Raw genomic sequence first — 22,849 nt, forward strand, 5'->3', positions numbered from 1 at the left:
CGGCAATTGCGTGAATTCAACGGCCAAAATATGTTCGTCCAACACTTGCATAAAATATTTAATAAAATATGTTATTTCTCTGGTCGACTAAGCTTGATGGTGACTTCCTTAATGTAATCGAATACTGTAAAATAATCTGTAATCTAAGATCTAGACCAGAGGGTCAAGCAGAGAGGTCAACATGGTCAGCCCGGCTTAATGTACAGGCTTAGCGTACCAAATGCGGCTCCTCATACGCAGGTCAAATAAAGTCTGAATTTGTGACACAGCGATCTCACCTCTCACATCCATCCTGCTCTCTGGTGACTCTCCAAGGCCAGAGATGTGAGTGTGACACTTGTAGAATCTTTCATCAGACTTGTAAACACTGTGGATGGTCATCTGTCCTGTAGACTCAGACCTGATGAGGGATCCATCTTTATAGAAATCAGCTGGACGGTCAGAGGATGGTTTACCAGTTGGTTTGTTCCAGCAGTGCAGAGTGACATGACTTCCTTCCATCACAGGAAGAACAGGCATCCCCAGGATCACATTTCTGCCTGAACAATGATAAATAACATCATAATAGAAGAATTTTACTGAGGTTACATCACTCTGAACAACACAATCCCAACATGCTGAGGTTTTAACATGAAAGACTCTGAGAGACAATGTTTACAAAAAGAACACAAGAAAATATAAAACACAAGAAAAACTGAACAAAGTTGTTGATTTTCTGTACATACCAGTCACAGTCAGATTAACAGTGCTACTCTTTTCTTTTGAAGACTCACACCAGTAAACTGCACTGTCTATTGCAGGGTTCATGGATCTGACAAGACATCCTGTGGTGTTCATCTTCCCCCAGAGACGACCACCACCATCATCACACTCTGAGGTGATGTTTTGGATGCTAGTCCTCTTCACTCTCCAGACATTAGAGTTAGACTGTCTGTCCTTACAGCTCAGAAAGACAGACTCATATTTAAAGAACTGAAATCTGTCAGGACTGAGTCTGAGAGAAGCTGTGGGTCAGAGACAGAGAATACAGTTGGTTTCCTGATACATGGATCAGATCCCATACTGGAAAAAAGCCTTGCCTTATGTTTTGTTTTGTTCTGTTGGTATATATCTGTGTTGTATTATATGATCAGCAATACCGGTAACCATTGTTTGTATCAAAGAAATACTTTTGAATATTGTTATTATGTTTGAAAAGGTGTCATATAATCCCATAAGGGATGGGCCACGTTCATTCATTCATACTGTATAAGAGGCTAAACATATATTTATATATTTTGTTAGAGTTCGCTGATTTCATTGATAGTTATGGCCAATTTGAGCTAGCCTGGGATCCAGCCTCTCCGCTGAACGTAGCGAAGCAGTCTAGACAATCAATCACCATGAAAATAACTGCTAGAGAGAGAGAGAGAGAGAGAGAGAGAGAGAGAGAGAGAGGGGGGGGGGGGGGGGGGGGTCAGAGGCAGCAAGAGAGACGGGGGAGGTAATTTTCATAATAAGTAGTTTCATAATGAGGAATTTGTCTCAGTGAAGTAATGATAGTATGGGAGCATTTACAAAAAATTGAATAAGGCACTAATCAGCCCTATGTTGTACTGATCAGAGCAATGGTCACCGATTTATGGCCATTTGAAAAGCCAGAGGGATGTTCTTCCCTTGTAGGAAGGATTCTTAGTGTCAAGTAATTCTAGCCCGTTCCTCTGGAAATGCACGTATTGATCACGTGGTAGGTCTGGTCTGGACCACTCCACAGCCACCTCCTTAACGTGAATGCTGGGATTCATGGTAGGATCAATCTCACATGGTAGAACAACATCACCTCCAAGGCTCCAACAGATGTTTTTGCTGTCAGACAATTCCCTGATAAGACAAGACAAGATAAGATAATTCTTTAATGATCCCAGTGGGACATTCAGGTGTCACAGCAACGGCAGCAAGAATGACATACAAAAAGGTACTGTTCAAGTAAAAGCTAAGAACCAAACCATGAAAAACAAGATAAAAGTGTCTGCTAAATGACGTGTCAGACAAATACATTTCCTTCCCTAGTGTGTGGGTCCCCTGGCCATGTATGAATTGATGAAACTTTTGACATCCAAAAATAATAGCAACATTTTCTGTTTGGTGCGTAGTTGATTTGTGTCTTGGTGAGTGTCTTGGATGCGTATGCATCTGCTGCTCCGTTCTGCAGTAGGACAGCACCTAGGCCTGCCTTGGATGCATCCACTGACACTTTGAGTCACTGGTTGTGTGACATCATAATACCTGAGTGACATCTGTGCTCTGTCTATAAGAGTTTTTTTGATTTTGTGTAATGCTTCGTCATGTTTTTCATTCCAGTGCCATAATGTCCCTTTGTAGCAGCTCTCTGAGTGATTCAGTAGTTGCTGAGAGGTTTGGAACGTACTTGGCTAGGTTTGTTATCATTCCAATAAACCTCTCAAGAGCCTGCTTATCTGTAGGTTTCATTCCTCTGTGAGAGCTATTTGCCAGTATCCGCTGCTAGCATCTAGTGCATACATGGGCAACTGGCAACCCCCACCTTCACTTAATGCGGCCCGCAGGTTAATATTGGAATACTGATATATTATTGATTTCAGCTGTTACAATTACAAACATGCAAACATGACCCGCTTTAATTACTTCAGTCTATACTAGTAGCTTAATGACTAGTATTAAAATTCTATTGTCTTTTTTACGTCCAATATATTTGTATTTAACATAAGTATAACTAAATGGATTTGAAATTAAATACAAATTGTACTTTTCAGGATTCCAATTAAAAAATAGCAAAACATTTTTAAAAAAATAGCAGAAATAGCAGATCCACAAGCTCAAAACGTGAAGTGACGCGACGCAACGCGTTTTGAGCTTGTAGATCTGCTATTTTTGCTACTTTTGTTTGGTAAAGTACGAGAAAAGTTAAAATACAGAGATAAGAGGTGTCTGCCCGACGGTATATGCAATGTGGCCCTCTGGTGTGAGTGTGGAAATATAGTGGCCCTCTCCATCATCAAAGTTGCATCACCCCTGATCTAGTGTGCTGAAGTATGATGCTCCAATGCTCTTTATTTCATCAACTGTTGGTATTTGAAAGTGCTGCCTGCAGATGGCAGTGTGGAGCTCCATTGGGTCTAAGCATCGATGCAGCTTGCCATTAGGCTTTTCAACAGTCACATAGAGTTAACACGTTCTGTTGGGCCATCTACTTCTGTTATCACTTTCATGTCTTTGTAGTCTGTCGGTCAGTGTCTCTGGTATTTTCCTGGGTGCGTGTATAACAGGCTTCACTTCTGGTTTAATGTGAATTTGGTGTGGCTCTGCCAGGCACCCTATTCCTTTGAACACGTCTTTGTATACCTCTATTATCGGGTGCTCTTCCTTCTCCTCAACACTTCTCACCAGTCTGACCAGATCAAGCCTCTCAGTCTTTGAGGCCCAGTATGGGCTCAGCAGTGACATGTCTACAAATGAGAATTCACACATGTAGGCCTTTCCCTTGAAAGTGCATGGCAGTGTGCATTTGTCAACAACAGACAGTTTGCTACCTCCATATACCCAGTCAGGTGTTTTCTGTGCTGTCTGATATTAAATGGGCAAGATCTTTTTCAGCATTCTGGCCTGCTGTTTTGAGATGGCATTTGTCTGTGCAGCTGTGTCTATTCTGAATCTAACTTTGTTCTATTTCATGTCCAGTGTGACATGACATACCATACATTTTCCTCTGCCCTGCTTATAACCTCATCAATATTGATTGCTTCGATATTAAGATTAAAGTCGTCATCTGAATCACTATCTTCCTGTATCTCATGTACAACTCTGCTTCTGAAAACCTTTGCAAGGTGGTTTGCTTTGTTGCGTTTTGTGCACAAGAGGGGGACAAATTCTTTGTATTAATTCCTCAGACTGCTCCCATCACTCTGGTCTGAATGAATGAATCATAGCGAACAACAACATAAGAGAGTTGGCACAATCTACTTCGGAAAGTAAAAACATCAAGTGTGATGAGGTGACCCCGTGGCTCAGTCATGACATTTTCTAATATTCCACGGTGGGTGGGTGGATGACTAAAACTGTAACATGTAGGGACCATAGGCACGACGACTGTTCTAAAATCACAGAAAAACACAGACTCTTGTGTCTTTTTGCTTTATACGGTACTTTTCTTGAATTTCCAGCATTTAAATTGACCTGTTAATCACTCTTTAAATGAAAATGTAATGTACACCAGTTTTCTATTTCATAAACTGTATGTTAATTGAAGTGTAATTTACCTCCAGTGTAGCACAGCAGATACAGAACTGAAATTAGAAGATGTGAGGAATGTCTCTGATTGTACCTCATGTCCATCTTCATATCTAAAGAAATAAAGAAAGAAAGAAAGAAGTTTAGTGCATGTCAATATGAGTTATAGTATACCATGACCACAGAGAGAATACTCATATGTAATTAGCCAGAAAGTGTACATTATTTTCAGATAATTCCGTGATAATGTGCATAATAAAATTAACAATTATTTAATCAAATTAAAGCTGCAAGCAGCGATGACCGGGCCCGCGACGTTCTGTCTACGATACAAGCCTGTATGGCAATCAGCTGATAAGTTGGGCTAAATTGCTTAAGCAAATTCTGCCTGTCCCTATTGGCCGTCAAAGTGTACCTAGGATTTTTTTTAGGTTTTCGATGCTGGGAACCGGAGTTATGGCTGTTTAAATCCCAGCCAATAGGAACACAGAGGGGGCGGGGCTTAATCAATTTCAGCCTGTCCCTATTGGCCGTCTAAGTGTACCTAGCAAATTTCGTAGGTATTCGATGCTCGGAACCAGTGTTATGGCTGTTTAAAGCCCAGCCAATAGGAAGACAGGTCAGAGGGGGCGGGGCTTCAGAAATTACAGCTCGTCCCTATTAGTGGTCTAAGTCGTTCATCATGAGTAGACGCATGTGTGTATTGAAGTTTTATTGCTGTAGGTCAAACAGGGCATGAGTTGTACCTGTTCAAAGTTGGCATTTTCAATTGAGTGCTATAGTGCCACCTTTTGACGAAAGATTGTGAGATTTATTTATTGATAGTTTTTCATGACCATCTATCATATGGCCGAGTTTTGTAAAAAGCGTATGCACGGTTCAGCCAGTGCTGGCAAAAACGGCAGAAGAAGAAGAAGAAGAAACAGAATAATGCCAATATCAAAACGTAGCCATGCTGGCAGCCTGGCCCCGTAATAATATATATATATATATATATTTGTTTTTATTTGTTTAGATTGAATTTAGATAAATAGTAGGCAAGGCAATGTTTCTGATGTAATGTAAATAGCTAAATTAGGCACTCGGGTGGCACAGTGCTAAAGTGCCTGCCCACCACCACGGAGGTGTGGTTTCGAATCCAGAATCAGAATCAATCTTTATTGTCACATCACATTACAAGTAAGGTGGGTGATATATTCTTAATTGTGCAGGTTCATCATTGCAGTTTAAAACTGCAAATATTAAAGCGTACACAGCTGCAGCCTTGCGTCGGCCCCGACTTAAGTTTCCCTCCTTGCTCAAAGTGAGAGTTGGGCGGGGGCGGGGGGGGGGGGGGGGGGGGGGGTCGGAGGTTGGATCGGCAAAAAAAACACTAATTCCATGCCATGATTCCAGAGGGAGACAGTGGATGGGAGGAGGGGGAAAAAAGGAGCCCAGGGGGAGGAGGAGGAGGGGGAGGAGGAGGGGGGGGGGCGGGGGGGTGTGCTGGGAAGCGAAGGTGTGTGTGTGCGGGGTTATGTAAATTCATGAGAAGTCCATGTGTTCATGTGTGTAGAGGGTAGGCCTGGAGTTTGTCCTTCGAGTTTCACCCAGTCAAGTTATCTCATTCGCTGGTGTCTTTGCGATAAACACAGCAAGTTGTGGAGCTGTAGGAGACGTCCTTGATTAGGCTCGAAGTCACATTGTCACAACAACAAGTGTCCATGAGGTTGGGGGGGGGGGGGGGGGGGGACCTTCTCCACGTTTTTTACAATTTATCTGCCTTTCCATTCTGGCTCTTCCATTCTGGCTCTCAACATTCACTTCGCCTCGCAGATTGGTGAGTCTCTCAGCGTTGACGTGTATGCGATCCTTAGCTGAGATAGCTGTGATAATTGTCATTGCATGTAATCCTACGGGCTGGGGTGCATGCACCTGTCAGCAGGGAGTGTTGGGCGGGAGGAGTAGGACGAAGGCTCTACGTCCTCCCAGTGGGGGCTCCTCACTGGTAGGTGAGTCAGTAGAATACAACAGCAGTGCCAACACAGAAATGCGTGCAGGGAGGAATCAATAGGGCTTGCAAAGTTTGCTTGGGTGGTGGTGTGATTTGGGGGGTGTGGCCAAGATTCACGTGTTGGTTGGGTCACTACCTGTCTACCGACCCATCCAAAAGGGTACACTACTATATAGCTAGTACACACAGCGGTACACCCAAAGAATTACATCAATGTTGTAAAAATATGTTAAAAGCCAACTGCAAAAACAAACCTTTCAAATGTATAAAATGTATAATCATGCCCGAAATGTATGGGCTGAAGTGGTTACTGTATGTTTTGTAATAATAATCTAAATCTACAAAGTAACATCTACGCCACATGAAGGTGAAAACAAGGTACATTTACAGGTTACTATGTGTATAAAAAAAGGAATCTCATCACGCTCAAAGAGGAGTCAAATGGTCTCTGCCCATCCATATTATATATTATGTGATCATTAACAGGTGAGGCAACTGGTGACCTGAGCCATCATCATCAGGATTCAGTTATATTTGCATTGAATGAAAGCACTGCATACTGATATTATAGGCCTATGCATTTTAACCATGTGAAAGAATGCGGTTCTATTTGCATATACATAATCATTTTATGTAGGAAAAACTCTGTGTCTTTTATTTAAAAACATTTACAGGTTACTACTACCGTATGTACATAAAAAAGGAGCAGCTACTTCAGCTACAGAGCATAACCTCATGTCTGCTTTTACTATGCAGAAGGGTACTATTAAAAATAAAATCAGCAGGTTACTCATCATCCAGTTTCAGAACCACACTGGTGCACAAGTTAGTCAGATCACAGCACGCTCGGACAACCTTGTCAGGGATTGTCATGTCCTGCCCACTCCTGGTTTATATGCACCAGAGTGATGGGTACCCTACCATTTAACATATGGTACTTGTTGCGTATACTGTAGTGCTTATAACCCTCTCTACATGGATCCTGAGGTGTGCTATCTTGCGCGTTTAAAAAAAAAAGAAAAAAGAAAAAGGGAATAGCTAAATTATTAGGTCAGCTGTTGATACAAAGTATTGTTTATTTGTTGTTGTTTAATAAGAATCTCTGGCCAAGTATTTTCACATACAAGGAATTTGAATTGGTGCATAGTAAAAAAAATATGTTAAAGTAAAATTATGCTGCTGCACTGCAATTGGATAGGGCATTTGTGGGCTCAATTTGTGATAATTCAAAACTTTGGCTTGATTGTTTGTGGAGGATAGTCCGAAGATTCAGTGGACCCAGTTTGTGTCAATTGAGCAAAACGTGGGAGTAGATAGATTTAATTTGTTTTACAGTAAAAATAAATAAATAATTAAAATTAAATAAAAAGATTGTGATAGATTTCATAATTCCTACTACCTCAAATCATATGAACTGTTTTGAATAACTGTTTTGCTATGAATTGTCAAAGCTGTAAATGCAGTTAATGTAGCACCGCCGACAGGACTATTACCCCACAATGCCAGTTGAGGTTTTGGAAATATTAGTTTATTTCAAGCATGGGAAGACAGACTTCCTGATTACACAGAAGAAGAAAGGCAAATACAAGAGGAACTACTAGCCCCTAAATACCCTCCCCCAGGGTGCGTCTCTGTGTGCTGCTGTCTTGTTACATCTAGTAACTAACTTCCAGAGCATTAGCAACAGCTGCAAGCTACGCGGCCCTCACACCTACGTTGCACCGGCGATCCAACCGATATGTTTGATGTTTTGTTTCATTAATACAATGAAATGGCACTCCTTCGTATATTAGGATGCATGTTCACAACCCCATGCAACTCATAATAAAAAAACATCATATTGTAAAATGTTAGTCACACAGCTATATATGTATGTAAAATATTAGTCACACAGCTATATACTGTAGGAGGGGACATGTAGGCTACTGTAGGCTGAGTGGCCCACATATTTGAGCATTAACCTATATTAAAATATAATGTATAGCTAATGTAAATGTATATTTATATTTAAATGTAAGTAAATTAGCAGGGACCCCAAGGTGCCCCTGGTAGTCAGGGCCACAGTGGCCTGGTCCATAATCCATACATGCTTGTCAGTTTGTAGATCTGGTGTATTTGGCAAGTGAGTTCCACGCACAATGATTTTCAGCTAAGCCTTTGTGAAAGTGAAAAAATTACAAAGTTTAAGCAGCGAAATAACAAGACCAAATAGGTTAATAAAGCATGGCAGGATATTATATAAGTCTTTATTTTTGCTCTAATGAACATTTGCTCATCATTACGTTGAGAGTTGATTTTAAGATTTTACTGATGACCTTTAAAGCCTTGCAAGGTCTGGCTCCCAGAGCCGCATAAGCCGGTGCGCTGCCTTAGATCCTCAGGTAAGGCTCTATTGGAGCATGGGCGATTGGGCTTTTGCGGCCCGGGCGCCCAGGCTCTGGAATGCCCTGCCTGAGGATTTAAGGCTAGCTAAGTCAGTGTCATCTTTTACATCTGCTCCTGAAAATGTATTTTCTTAGATTTTTGCACCCTTACCTTGCACAGTTGGTTGTCTCAATTGTGTTACTTTCAATATATGTATATGTTGTTGTTTTTTTTATTATTGTTGTTTTATTTTTTTCTGTGAATCTTAATTGACTGTTTTTTATCCCTATGGATGGTTTTATCCATATGGTTTTCTGTTTTTTTGTAAAGCACTTTCTAACAGTTTTCGAAAAGCGCTTTATAAATAAAGATTATTATTATTATTGCTGAGGTTAAAAAAAAATATGGATCAGAGCTTTATTCCTCATCAAGATGGAAATGCATCCTTTGGATTATAGCAGTTTACGGTGTGCTATGGACACAGAAGTCTCTCAGAACCCCACCTTTAGTATAAAATAAGGAACCCCCACCGGGAGGACGTAGCGCCTCCATCCTCCATCTCATTCAACATCCCACACTGAAAGGCGCCACCCCAGCCTGTAAGCATACGAATAAGTTCAACATCCCGCCCGGCTTCCCTCCTCCAAACACGGCTTTGTGTTCTTAGACACCAGGGGTGTCCAAACATTTTTCAAAGAGGGCCATATTTGAAATGAGTAAAATACTTTAGGGCCAACTGCATCTCCTGTCATACTGTACCTTTAACAAAGTCACGTACAAATGCATTACATTACAACAATTTTATTTAACTACAGTGCAATATCAATATACTTTTGCATTGTGGCCAAATGTAAGCCACTCATCTGTGCTGTGAACAAAACAAAAACAATTCAGCCTTTTCACATGCATGCACTGTATTGCAATATTTACCGTCCAATAAATTGTATTTTGTTAAAATGGCAGTGAAGGCAAGTGTGTGCGTGCGTGCGTGCGTTGGCCTACATGCGTATGTGTAAATGAATGGATACAGTAGACGGGCTCTAACCCAGATATGACTGAGCGCCAGTTGCTGACATCGCATGTCAAGATCTTCGAGCGACTGGTCCTGCAGCACCCAGAAACCGTGGGTGACTGACTACCTTGTTGAGATTCAAAACCAAATTAAACCGGTGCCATGCACAAAATACAATAACAGTTACAAAAGAGAAAAAAGCAGCTTGCACACTGTTGAGCAGTGACATGGATAACAGACCCTATATTAATACAAACAGTCACATGATGTGGAGATTCACAGAAAATGCATTGCACCTGTTGATAGGTAATAGACAATAATTCAACATGTCACTAATCAGGTAAAAGTCTCATCCATACATTTGAAATGTAATACATCAAGTACTATGAAAACATCAAGTTGGCAAACATCATACATCTGTACAGCAGGCTTATGTATTACACACAAATCAACCAGTCAATGACAAAATAGTGCCCGTGAACAGGTGATATGACCCCAAATTGGCACAAGAGAGGATAAAAACAACTCACTAGTACATCACACCACCATTAGGCTAATGCCATCATCAAGAGTGAATTACTATAGAGGTGCCTCTACTAATCTTTGCGATTCTCTCATCTTCTGTGACTCGGTCCTGTTATTCTCACCACCAAGATGATACATTTTTTATTTAGTCCAGTATGGTAGAGTGTGTTAATACAATATAACTTACAGTATACAATTGGGGTGGTTGTATTTTGTCTCCCTGCTTTTCTATTGAGACATTTAGATTGTGTCAAAGGTCATGTCTCACCTAGACACAGTATCTGACACGAATTTTGACCTGATGGTCAAGATTACATTTATCCCCTGAGCAAGCAGGCCGGCTCTAATAGGTTAAAGGGGCTACACCATGAATTTCATTTTTTTTTAGGTTTTTAGTATTTTTTGGGCTCCCCAGTGTCTCTTGTACCCAAAAAAATATTTTTTTTTAACATTCAGTCATTCATGCTCATTTCATGGATTTCCTGAATGGGCGTGTCTGAACAGGCCATTTCAGAATGGCTGTGCAAGTGATGTCACTTGCACAGATTTTGCATTGATGATGGCCAGACAGAATTGCTCAGTAGCTCCCCCCTGCCCAATAGGACGTTTTGGTATTGCAGCTGAAAAAGCTTGGAATGACAGACAGTCAGATTGTGAGAAAAAATATCTGGATGTTTTTTAGGCTTACAACCTGTTTAAAACGTATTAGGGGGCAATATTTATATATAATATATATTTTTTTAATTCATGGTGTAGCCCCTTTAATGAAAAAAACATTCAGCACTTAAGCAGGAAACCGGGTTCAAATCTGGGGTAGGAGAGTAAAGTTACATAGTGCAGCTTTAACTAAAACTAAAGAATTAAGTAAAACTAGAATTGAGCAAACATTTTAGGTAGTTTTACACAATAGTTTTTCTGACCCCTGACAAATACCCAATATTGTGATAAAACAAAAGTGAATATCAAACCCACTTTAAAACAAATAAAAAATAACTGAAATTGATGGACTTAAAGTCAAAATGAAATATATAATAACTATAATCACCTTGCTATACAGTAAGGGACAGAGCAAGACAAAATATTCTATATAGACCTCAAAAGATTGACCGATCAGCGTCGATCTTTGTATGCACACTAGGGCTTTCACCAACTAGTCGACTAGTATAACCACTAGTCAACATTGTTGGTACTAGTCGAATAGTTGAATTTCATTGTTCTAATGTAATGGCCCATTACTATTATTATTATCCTCCTGCCTTTATTCTTTATCAAAAGGGGGTCAAAAGTATGCCCAATAATAGCCTATTATTGGGCAATAACCCGCTTTTGAGGATCCTTGGAGACGTTGCTGTGCTGCTGTGCCAGAAGTGCTTCCCTTAAAACAGCATAAAAATAAAGGCAGGAGGATAATAATAATAATATTAGTAATGGCATTAAAACAACGGCAAAAGATATATATCGACTAGTCGACTACCACTGGGTCAATCTAGTCGACCAGTAAAAATCTCTAGTCGTGAAAGTCCTAATGCACACTGCCAGTAGGCCAAGGGAGACGCTCAACCCCAATGTTTTCAAATCGGAATAATGGTGGTGCTACACTAGCCTGCTTTAATTGTTTTGCCTATAACTCTCGAACGGTAAGTATCGACCCCACATTTTAATCACATTTTGAGGAGCCAGAAGTGATTTCACGTGGACCTATAGGGAATGCCAGAAATGTAACAAATATCACTGTTGTGTGACATCATGTGAGAATAAGCATCAAAGCACGGTTTGGCTGTAATCAGCTTCTAAAAGTTTTCGTAGGGGCATATTTCTTACAAAAAACATCATATACCATGAATGTAAGATCAAATGAACCCCAAATTGTAATCACATGTTGAGAGACCTTTTATAGAGTGCACCTCCAAAAGTGCTTATCCATCTGCTCAAAGAGGGCACCAATGTGAAAAGTTGTAATAGAAACGCTACTTCCCCCTGCAGCTTCATCGAGTCACAGCCCTGGGTAGGCCACCTGGCCTGACGGAGACACTGTATGTGCTTGGCAGAGCACCACTTTGTATTTCCCCATCTCTAATGTTGAGTTGTTAATATTTAACGACCTGAAACAATGTATACATTTAGACTTAGAGGATAGATTGTCATTAAACATGCAGTACAACATAGTCTGCCATCTTATCTACTGCAGAAAAGCTTTTCATTGGAATATAAACATAAATAAGTAAAATCAACTGTGAAATAAATGAAACATTGTGAAACAAAGTGATTTTTTTGCAGATTATACACAGCATTACCTCCACTTCCATTATCAAAAAGTTTCATCTTATGTTGATTCTTTGATGATTCCTGACATTTGAATAAACTGGATCAGCTGAACGTTGAGGTCTTGACGATTCTGTGAGTGAAACATGAGTTGAAAGACGATTAGAAGCTTTGCAGAATGTGGGTCAGCAGTTTGATGAATGTGTTGGTGTTTTCTGTATCTCTCAGTTGGTTGCCAGAGTTGTGTTGTTCATTGAGTTCAATTCTCATTCCATCTTAATAAATCACATACAGTAGCCTATCATATATCTGTTTACTGGCAATTTACTCACTAGCCCAAATGGCCACAAAATATGAATAACTCTGGACAACAGTAGGCCTATGACATGAGAATATTTAAACAGTATACACTGACTGTACCATTTGGAAAGTGATGAGATCGATTCATAACTTCATAGACGCTTGTGTTGCCTAAGTGGACAAATTGTTTATTTTTCATTTTATTTCAAACATGGTTACGGTGATGGACTTAATACACTTATTTTCAGCTGACGTTTTGAATTAAACTCCATTAATTGAAACCTTCAGAAGTGTTCTTATTCATGAATAGTTCAAAGACTGACCGTGTCGCAGTGGGCAGTACACATCATCAGAAGCCCCACTTTGATTGGTCATCTGGCCTGCAGCTGGACCCTGGTTGGTTCCCTGAGGCTGAACGGGTCTGTAAAAAATATATATATATTTTATATTATGGAATCTAAAGCTGTCATGTATGATATGTATAGACAAAGATCAAAACCTACTTACCTGACACAACATGGATCTGTTAAAAAAAAGAAAGAAGAAAAAGGCCACATTCAGTAAGTTCAAGTTGCATGTAAATCTTTAATCCTTCACATTGTTATACTATGGTACTATCTTTTATGAAGAGTTGTTCAGTGATTTTAGATGTAATCCATTAGTAGTTCTCACCTTTAGACGTTCTGCATCGACACAGCAGCACCAGCATGATGGTCAATAGAATCACACCAACAACTCCCACGATCACACCCACTACAGGTGGAAAACTCAGACCCACTACAGGAGGAGGAGTGTGTTCCACTGATCCAGACACTGCTGGCAAAGAGGTTATTATTATTATAACATTATATACTCAAATACACTGCTGTTAAATCACTTGATTAATTTGATCAATTATGGATTATGTTGTAAAAACTCAATAGTGGTTTTGTCACAGGGCAACCCGTGCCCTATAGACCAATTATTAACATAGGGTGCGTTCAGAATTACAGCAATGAGCGCACTGGCCAATACAAACTAATAGGCGAGTGCGCTCCGGTGTGCAATTTCCGAACGCACCCTCAGTGCCGGACCTGCGTGCGCAATACTGGTTCTTATCGCTTGCAACCAGTGTGACGTCGTCTGTTAAGGGGTCTATATACACATACACACATCTGACTGGATTCCAAGTTATGCAAGGACTAATGGTTTTAAACTGGTGTATTGAAACTGTATATTCGTCTTCTCCTCCGCGTCATCAGTGCCCATACCCTAGGTGGGGTTGGCAAAAGGGCCTACTCTGTGTGGAGTTTGCATGTTCTCCCCGTGTCTCTCAGTAGTAAAAAAAGAGAAACTGTATAGTCACTGATTATTTGCTAATTGTCTCTCCTGAGTCCTGCACTGCTGGTGGCAATTCCCTTGATGAGGAAGGTGCCACGTGCTGTGGAGGAGGGGTGTTCCTATGTTTTAGGAGTAATGTGCTTGTTTAAACTGTCATTGAGTCTTCACCAAGTTATATTTGTTTAATTGTAACGCATCGTTAGGAATGTGTAGGTTACTTTTATACTGTGGCACTGGGAAGTATTTATGGAAGTATTTGGAAGAATTCTTGCTAATTGGTTCTGTGTCCTAGTTGTGGTAGGATCCACTCCCTCTTTAAGGGAGGCTGCAGGGACAGACAGGAAGTTAGATATGGGCAGAAACATCCCTGAGGGAGAGCTACAGGGCCTCGTGTGATCAAGGTATAGCCTGAAGAGAGTTCTTAACCAGTTGGGTTTTGTTTGTTAGTGTTTACCTTAAGTGCTTGTTTATTTTTTTTGCTCTATTTTAGACTTTTTGGACAGTATTATTGTTGCTATTTGTATATATTTTTGCACTGGGGTTCGGTGGAGGAGCTGGGCGAAATAAAAAAATACCCATTTTGCATTCTCTGTCTTTGGAGCCTTGGCCGTAGAGCCTTTTCACCGGTTTAACAGCTAAATATGCAAGAACTCAAGCAAATTGATAATATTCTTATAAACATGAGGAAAGTTTATTTTAAGCTTTTTTTATCCCATTTTTAGGTTCAGCGTCAGAAGCCCTTCCCTACTGCACCATAACTAAAATAAATAATAAATACTGTAATACTGTATGTTATAATAACACTGTATGTCAAAAACAATACAATGTTGAATGAGCTATTTTATTTATTTTGTATGTTTTCTGAATTAATATTTGAACATGTGACAGGGCTGATCCTAATGGTAGGCCTACTACATGATCGATTTCATTGGAGATAGGGTACACAAGGAAAAAGCTCTGTACACGGCAGCCGTATTGACATGAAATTGGGTCATTTCTTTACTTGTTACCAATGATACTGATTAATGTTGTGTTCCATTCTGGTCAAACAGAGTCAGGGTGCTGCTGCTGCAATTGTGCATGTTGGCTCACTGGAAAGCCTCTGCTACACTAAATCGAATCAAATAACCACCATTGCTATACCTTGTGGAAATGGAAGTCTAGATGTGTTGTAAAATCAAATGCTGTCATGTCTGGGTCACACAATTTTTTTTAACTCAAATTTCAACTCAAGTCATTCACATCATAATGACTTAGGGTAAATGATTTTCTTTGGCTAAAATAAGTGTTATATAGCTCTATATTCTGATGGTAATCATTGTTACAGTATAGAGTATTTGTTCAGTAACAGGAGTCTCCATGTCTCCCCAGCTCTTTATTAAACAGAAAATGCTGATGTTATTGTGACACGCTCACAACATGTCACAATGTGACGTGTTGTGAGCTTGTAGATCTGCTATTTTTTGTGAATGTTCCCCCCCAGAACAGGGATGCTGGCGTTCAAGTGGTTAAATGTCAAGTATAACATTTTCAATCTGTCCTAATGGAAACTAATATTCTCTCCCTCAAGTTTTCCTCGTGACATATTGTATCTTAGGGGGAAAGACTTACATATGCATGTATCGTAATATGACATAAATGTAAGGTGCTGGGGTGCCGTGGATGAAAAGGTAATTTACAGGGGTGCTCTGAGACAAAATGTTTGAGAACCACTGGGATAATTAGTGGATGAAATGTTTAAAGATTCCATCTCTCCTGGGTACGTGACAGATACAGTACTATTGCTCTATCTCACCTCTCACATCTATCCAGCTCTCTGGTGACTTTCCAAGGTCAGAGATGTGACACTTGTAGAATCCTTCATCAGACTTGTAAACACTGTGGATGGTCATCTGTCCTGTAGACTCAGACCTGATGAGGGATCCATCTTTATAGAAATCAGCTGGACGGTCAGAGGATGGTTTAGCAGTCGCCTTGATTCTGGACCAACAGTGCAGAGTGACATCACTTCCTTCCATCACAGGAAGTACAGGGCTCTCCAGGATCACAGCTCCATCTGACAAATAACATCAGAATAGAAGAACATTAGACTGAGGTTACTCACTCTCACTCTGAACAACACTATCCCAACATGATGAGATTTTATCATATATAGCGAAGAAGCTGCACGCTATCATGGACAACCACTCAAACCCACTTGGAGATTGTGGGAAGGTTTAGCAGGAGGGGTAATGATAAACTCATCTTCCCCAAGGGGACAACCAAAATACTTAGACAGTCCTTTATGCCACTAGCTATGAAGATCTATAATGAGGCACATTTAATAGATGAATTGCTGATGAATTGTATCCTGCTGTGCTGCCTTTGGGATCAATAAAAGTCTTATCTTGTCTTAAAGACTCCTTAACAGACAGCTGAATAAAAATGTTAACAGAACAAAGTAGTTGATTTGCTGAACGTACCAGTCACAGTGATATTAGCAGTGTTGCTCTTTCTCTTTGAAGACTCACACCAGTAAGCTCCAGTGTCTAGTGTGGGGAGCATGGCTCTGACAATACATCCTGTGTTGTTCATCTTTCCCCAGTCTTCATCACACTCTGAGGTGATGTTTTTGATGTTGGTCCTCTTCACTCTCCAGACAGTAGAGTTAGACAGTCTGTCCTCACAGCTCAGAAAGACAGACTCATATTTAAAGAACTGAGATCTGTCTGGACTGAGTCTGAGAGATGCTGTGGGGCAGAGACATAGAAGAAAGTTGATTTCCTGACAAATGGATCATACACTGTATGTTAAAAACAAAAATGTCTTGTTAGAGTTCCCTGATTCCATTGATAGTTCTATATAATTTGATCATCTGTTCAGTAGAAGACAAACAGACTTACCTCTCATAAGATTACCACTGTTTGGAACTTCTGCTGAGACACTCACCATGGAATGAACCACTAGAGAGAGAGAGGGGGGGGGTCAGAATCATAAATATCTTAGGTATGTTTGCAATAATTTCCATGACAGGCATTATCATCCTATAAAGCTTTGTTTTCCTTTAATGTTATCTGGCGTCTGAGTGGCTGAAGCTTCCAGGCATGGATCAGTGGGTAATTATATAGCAGGGGTTTTCAACTGGTTGTAAACCAGGGACCACCACCACCCTGACTAAGAATCAACCTGAGGACCACTGTTGTGTTGGGAGGGGAAATGGGTTAAGATTGCTATGCATCCCATGTCTATACATTCCACTGTTTCTCAACCAATGGTCCACAGACTACTAGTGGTCCATGGTATAATTAGGCCTGCAGGTGGTCCATGGGGAAATGTTTTAAAATGTAAATACATAAATAAAATACCTTTGTTAAATGTATTAAAATATGTTTAAATCATATTTTAGTTATTTCATTAAGTCCATCAAATGTAAGATTTTTGTTTTATTAATAAGCGTGGTGTGGGAGGAAAAGCTTGAAATCAAATAATGGCTGTTAAGGGCTTGATTTAATTTGTTTCACAATACTACGTGCAACAAATGATATCAAGCCCAGGCATTATTTAACTGAAATGGTTAAAGTGGTCCAGAGCTAAAAGAAAAAAGAAAAAAACGGTTACCCTTATTCCATTCTCTTATTTTATCCAACCTTCCATTAAACTCATGTTAACTGATACTGATTTGTATCTTATGTATGAGTGAGCAGACACATGTGATTACATGGGCACATTTCCTAATAATGATGACTCAAATGAATTTCTTGCCCTCCGACTTCCCAGTAACTGACAACATTGACGCATCATCATAAGTCAACAGGTCATTTATTGCACTGTTCCGTGGAACTGGAAGAAAATGTAAAACAAATCTTCACTTTCCTACATTACTAAATGAATGCATGGTCAGGGACCACATGCAATACCTTCACGGATTACCGGTGGGTTTATTCTTGCCCAGCAACATGGTGCCACAGTTTTCACAGCTACTACAAGTGTGTTCCCTTTTTTGGTTTGATATTTGTAAATGAGAAACATAAGTGCTGTGTCTTTATTATACTGTATATATTCATTTGCGTTTCTGGTTTGTCTGTGTTCTCTTTGATAAAGTTTGAGTTAAGATTACAATTAATGCATTAATTATTTACAATTTAGGTATTTAACAGATGTTCTTCTTATCCATGTTTGTACAGATTTGCTGTCACAACATATTCCCTGTAATGTTATACTATATTTGTTGTTTGATTCCCACTGTGGGATTATTTTTGTTATTAGCATTTTACATTGTATAATACCAGTGATTCTTGAGACAAGGTACACAACATGTTTAAAATCTATATATTGTTGTAGGCAAAGGTCTGAACTAGCAATCATGTGAAGGAACAAGTTGTTGGTGTATATAAGACTTTATAAAAATGTGATATTTATGCACTCCATAACTTGATTGTGTCAACTCCATCAGACACAAGCAGTGCTTAATTTGTAAATTATTAGGAGGGGCCCCTTAACAGAGACCCTCATCCAAGGTCACTTCGACTATGCATGCACCTCATGGTAACACCAACAAGGCTCCAGACATCCCAAAACAAACTGGTAAGGCTACTCCTTGGCCCTGGCCCTTAAATCTACAACTCATCTAACCCCAGCTCACTTTACTAGGGTCTGATGGCTCAGGGTAGAGGACAGAGTACAGTAACTTGCAATGGGCCTGGTCTACAAGATACAACACAGTGTTGCTATGCTGAATTTGAACGTGGGTGCACTGTATTTTACGTGACGCGCACGTCGCTTAACACCTACACTACAGGTCACACAATGGACAATTGATATGCATCTAGGCTTATTCCTATGTTAATTTGCTAGGTGTGAGTCGGGAGCCTTTGAAAACTTTGATGAGGTGTACATTTAAAGTAGTTTTAAATCTATGCATGTGCCTGTGCATGCTCCTGGTCACATAGGTTCATGCACGTCCTGTGAGCATTGCACCCCACACCACAGCGTTAAGATTCCCATGTACCTGTCAAAGTACTTTATAAACGTAAATGAAGTCCACAATCATAACAACACTAGAGTTAGCTCCACTGATCACGTCCAACCTAGATTTGGCACAAACAAGGGGTTGAATTCGTTCTCATGCTATGCAACAAAATGTGTAATGCCCTACCAAAAGTATAGTGAAGGAGTGTAAAACCATACTCTCCTTCAATCAAAACTGCCCTAAAAGAGTAGGCCTACCTTCAGGTGGATGCAATTCGAAACTAGCCCCTGTAAAAGTCATAGCCCCCCCCCCCTCGAACTTTTTACTGTAGGCCTACATATTTTTAGTTTTTCTTATTTTTCATTTCTAAACTGCTTATATGATGTTCTGCATAGTAGGCCTATATCTGTCTGTCATTTAATGTCACTATATGAATTGAGTACAAAAGGACCCCAATTGAAACAAGCCATTGTTTCCGCACGCTCGCATGTAGGCTATGCCCAATCTTTTAATATATTTTACATAACATAATGTAAATTGATTAAACCATAAAATAGCCCCAGAAAGCCCCTAACAGCATAAGGGTCACCGTTTCGACATCATAAATGTATTTCACAATCAGAACATTCATATGTAGCAATAGATCGAAGAACGCTATTATATATTATTTATGAACGATTCTGACAAAAAAAAACGGGAGGGGACTCACTCTCTCTCTCTCTCTCTCTCCCTATCTCTCGCTGTCGTCAACTGTGCAATGTGCATGCGTGCCTTCTTTCTTTCTGACTTTTCTCAGAAACATAGTCACAGAACACTGGCAGTTACGCACAGCTCGGCCAGAGCCTTGGGGCTGAGCTCGGCAACACACCCAGAGACAGACGCGCAGATCAGGCTATGTATTTACTGAGGACGGAGACGGAGAGAATGCACGTTTGCCTGATCATTCGTCAATTTACTGACGTCTCTCTCTCTCTGTCTCTCTCTCTGAGTTAAATTAAGATTAGGGTTAGGTTTATGCATAGTTTATCGAGGTAACGTTTAGAATACAAGGTAGAGACCGTTCCGAGGTCACCGGATTTGCGCCCAGGGCGACTGTGTTTTAGGGCGAGTGTTTTGGTATTCGATCAGACCACTCGCAATTTTTCTACCTCAGTGGTTAGCACCCCATATGATGAAAATATGAATACAAATTGTGTCATTCTTTAGTGCTGGATTTGTGCTGCATTGTGCCGTACATTTTATAATTATAATTATTATAATTTGTGCCATTGAAATCAACAATTGTGCTATTTTATTTTAATATCAATATTTATATGGTTTTGAGCTTTGCTGGCGTCCCCAGGAATTACACCCTCCCCCCGGGCTCAGCAAAGCTCAAAACTATATAAATATTGATATCATTTTTTTTACCTAACACCGAATAATAAAGTTTTTTTTTTTGTGAAGATTACCTAACTCAGTTTAATTTAATCTACGCCACGGTAGATTATTCTCACGGTTAATTTGTTTCACAATACTACGTGCAACAAATGATATCAAGCCCAGGCATTATTTAACTGAAATGGTTAAAGTGGTCCAGAGCTAAAAGAAAAAAGAAAAAAACGGTTACCCTTATTCCATTCTCTTATTTTATCCAACCTTCCATTAAACTCATGTTAACTGATACTGATTTGTATCTTATGTATGAGTGAGCAGACACATGTGATTACATGGGCACATTTCCTAATAATGATGACTCAAATGAATTTCTTGCCCTCCGACTTCCCAGTAACTGACAACATTGACGCATCATCATAAGTCAACAGGTCATTTATTGCACTGTTCCGTGGAACTGGAAGAAAATGTAAAACAAATCTTCACTTTCCTACATTACTAAATGAATGCATGGTCAGGGACCACATGCAATACCTTCACGGATTACCGGTGGGTTTATTCTTGCCCAGCAACATGGTGCCACAGTTTTCACAGCTACTACAAGTGTGTTCCCTTTTTTGGTTTGATATTTGTAAATGAGAAACATAAGTGCTGTGTCTTTATTATACTGTATATATTCATTTGCGTTTCTGGTTTGTCTGTGTTCTCTTTGATAAAGTTTGAGTTAAGATTACAATTAATGCATTAATTATTTACAATTTAGGTATTTAACAGATGTTCTTCTTATCCATGTTTGTACAGATTTGCTGTCACAACATATTCCCTGTAATGTTATACTATATTTGTTGTTTGATTCCCACTGTGGGATTATTTTTGTTATTAGCATTTTACATTGTATAATACCAGTGATTCTTGAGACAAGGTACACAACATGTTTAAAATCTATATATTGTTGTAGGCAAAGGTCTGAACTAGCAATCATGTGAAGGAACAAGTTGTTGGTGTATATAAGACTTTATAAAAATGTGATATTTATGCACTCCATAACTTGATTGTGTCAACTCCATCAGACACAAGCAGTGCTTAATTTGTAAATTATTAGGAGGGGCCCCTTAACAGAGACCCTCATCCAAGGTCACTTCGACTATGCATGCACCTCATGGTAACACCAACAAGGCTCCAGACATCCCAAAACAAACTGGTAAGGCTACTCCTTGGCCCTGGCCCTTAAATCTACAACTCATCTAACCCCAGCTCACTTTACTAGGGTCTGATGGCTCAGGGTAGAGGACAGAGTACAGTAACTTGCAATGGGCCTGGTCTACAAGATACAACACAGTGTTGCTATGCTGAATTTGAACGTGGGTGCACTGTATTTTACGTGACGCGCACGTCGCTTAACACCTACACTACAGGTCACACAATGGACAATTGATATGCATCTAGGCTTATTCCTATGTTAATTTGCTAGGTGTGAGTCGGGAGCCTTTGAAAACTTTGATGAGGTGTACATTTAAAGTAGTTTTAAATCTATGCATGTGCCTGTGCATGCTCCTGGTCACATAGGTTCATGCACGTCCTGTGAGCATTGCACCCCACACCACAGCGTTAAGATTCCCATGTACCTGTCAAAGTACTTTATAAACGTAAATGAAGTCCACAATCATAACAACACTAGAGTTAGCTCCACTGATCACGTCCAACCTAGATTTGGCACAAACAAGGGGTTGAATTCGTTCTCATGCTATGCAACAAAATGTGTAATGCCCTACCAAAAGTATAGTGAAGGAGTGTAAAACCATACTCTCCTTCAATCAAAACTGCCCTAAAAGAGTAGGCCTACCTTCAGGTGGATGCAATTCGAAACTAGCCCCTGTAAAAGTCATAGCCCCCCCCCCCCTCGAACTTTTTACTGTAGGCCTACATATTTTTAGTTTTTCTTATTTTTCATTTCTAAACTGCTTATATGATGTTCTGCATAGTAGGCCTATATCTGTCTGTCATTTAATGTCACTATATGAATTGAGTACAAAAGGACCCCAATTGAAACAAGCCATTGTTTCCGCACGCTCGCATGTAGGCTATGCCCAATCTTTTAATATATTTTACATAACATAATGTAAATTGATTAAACCATAAAATAGCCCCAGAAAGCCCCTAACAGCATAAGGGTCACCGTTTCGACATCATAAATGTATTTCACAATCAGAACATTCATATGTAGCAATAGATCGAAGAACGCTATTATATATTATTTATGAACGATTCTGACAAAAAAAAACGGGAGGGGACTCACTCTCTCTCTCTCTCTCTCTCCCTATCTCTCGCTGTCGTCAACTGTGCAATGTGCATGCGTGCCTTCTTTCTTTCTGACTTTTCTCAGAAACATAGTCACAGAACACTGGCAGTTACGCACAGCTCGGCCAGAGCCTTGGGGCTGAGCTCGGCAACACACCCAGAGACAGACGCGCAGATCAGGCTATGTATTTACTGAGGACGGAGACGG

At 39.9% G+C, this 22,849-nt stretch overlaps 2 protein-coding genes across 2 annotated transcripts in view; one reads left to right on the top strand and one right to left on the bottom strand.

Annotated features, from left to right (window-relative positions):
* LOC311051243 (NACHT, LRR and PYD domains-containing protein 3-like) overlaps positions 1-22,849 on the top strand; it is a 380,092-nt gene that overhangs the window by 284,333 nt on the left and 72,910 nt on the right. The gene's annotated exons all lie outside the window — the stretch shown is intronic.
* The window catches only part of LOC311051251 (ATP synthase mitochondrial F1 complex assembly factor 1-like), a gene marked incomplete at its 5' end in the record, with an annotated part of 33,829 nt that continues 27,602 nt past the window's right edge, over positions 16,623-22,849 (bottom strand). The window contains 2 exons of the mRNA XM_084065735.1: positions 16,623-16,750; positions 16,904-16,963. Of these exons, the coding sequence (XP_083921861.1) occupies positions 16,946-16,963 (18 nt within the window). The 3' untranslated portion in view covers positions 16,623-16,750; positions 16,904-16,945. The remainder of the gene's footprint in view (positions 16,751-16,903; positions 16,964-22,849) is intronic.

Source organism: Gymnoscopelus microlampas, assembly GCF_963454915.1.
Source record: "Gymnoscopelus microlampas genome assembly, chromosome: 9".
Lineage (NCBI taxonomy): Eukaryota > Metazoa > Chordata > Actinopteri > Myctophiformes > Myctophidae > Gymnoscopelus > Gymnoscopelus microlampas.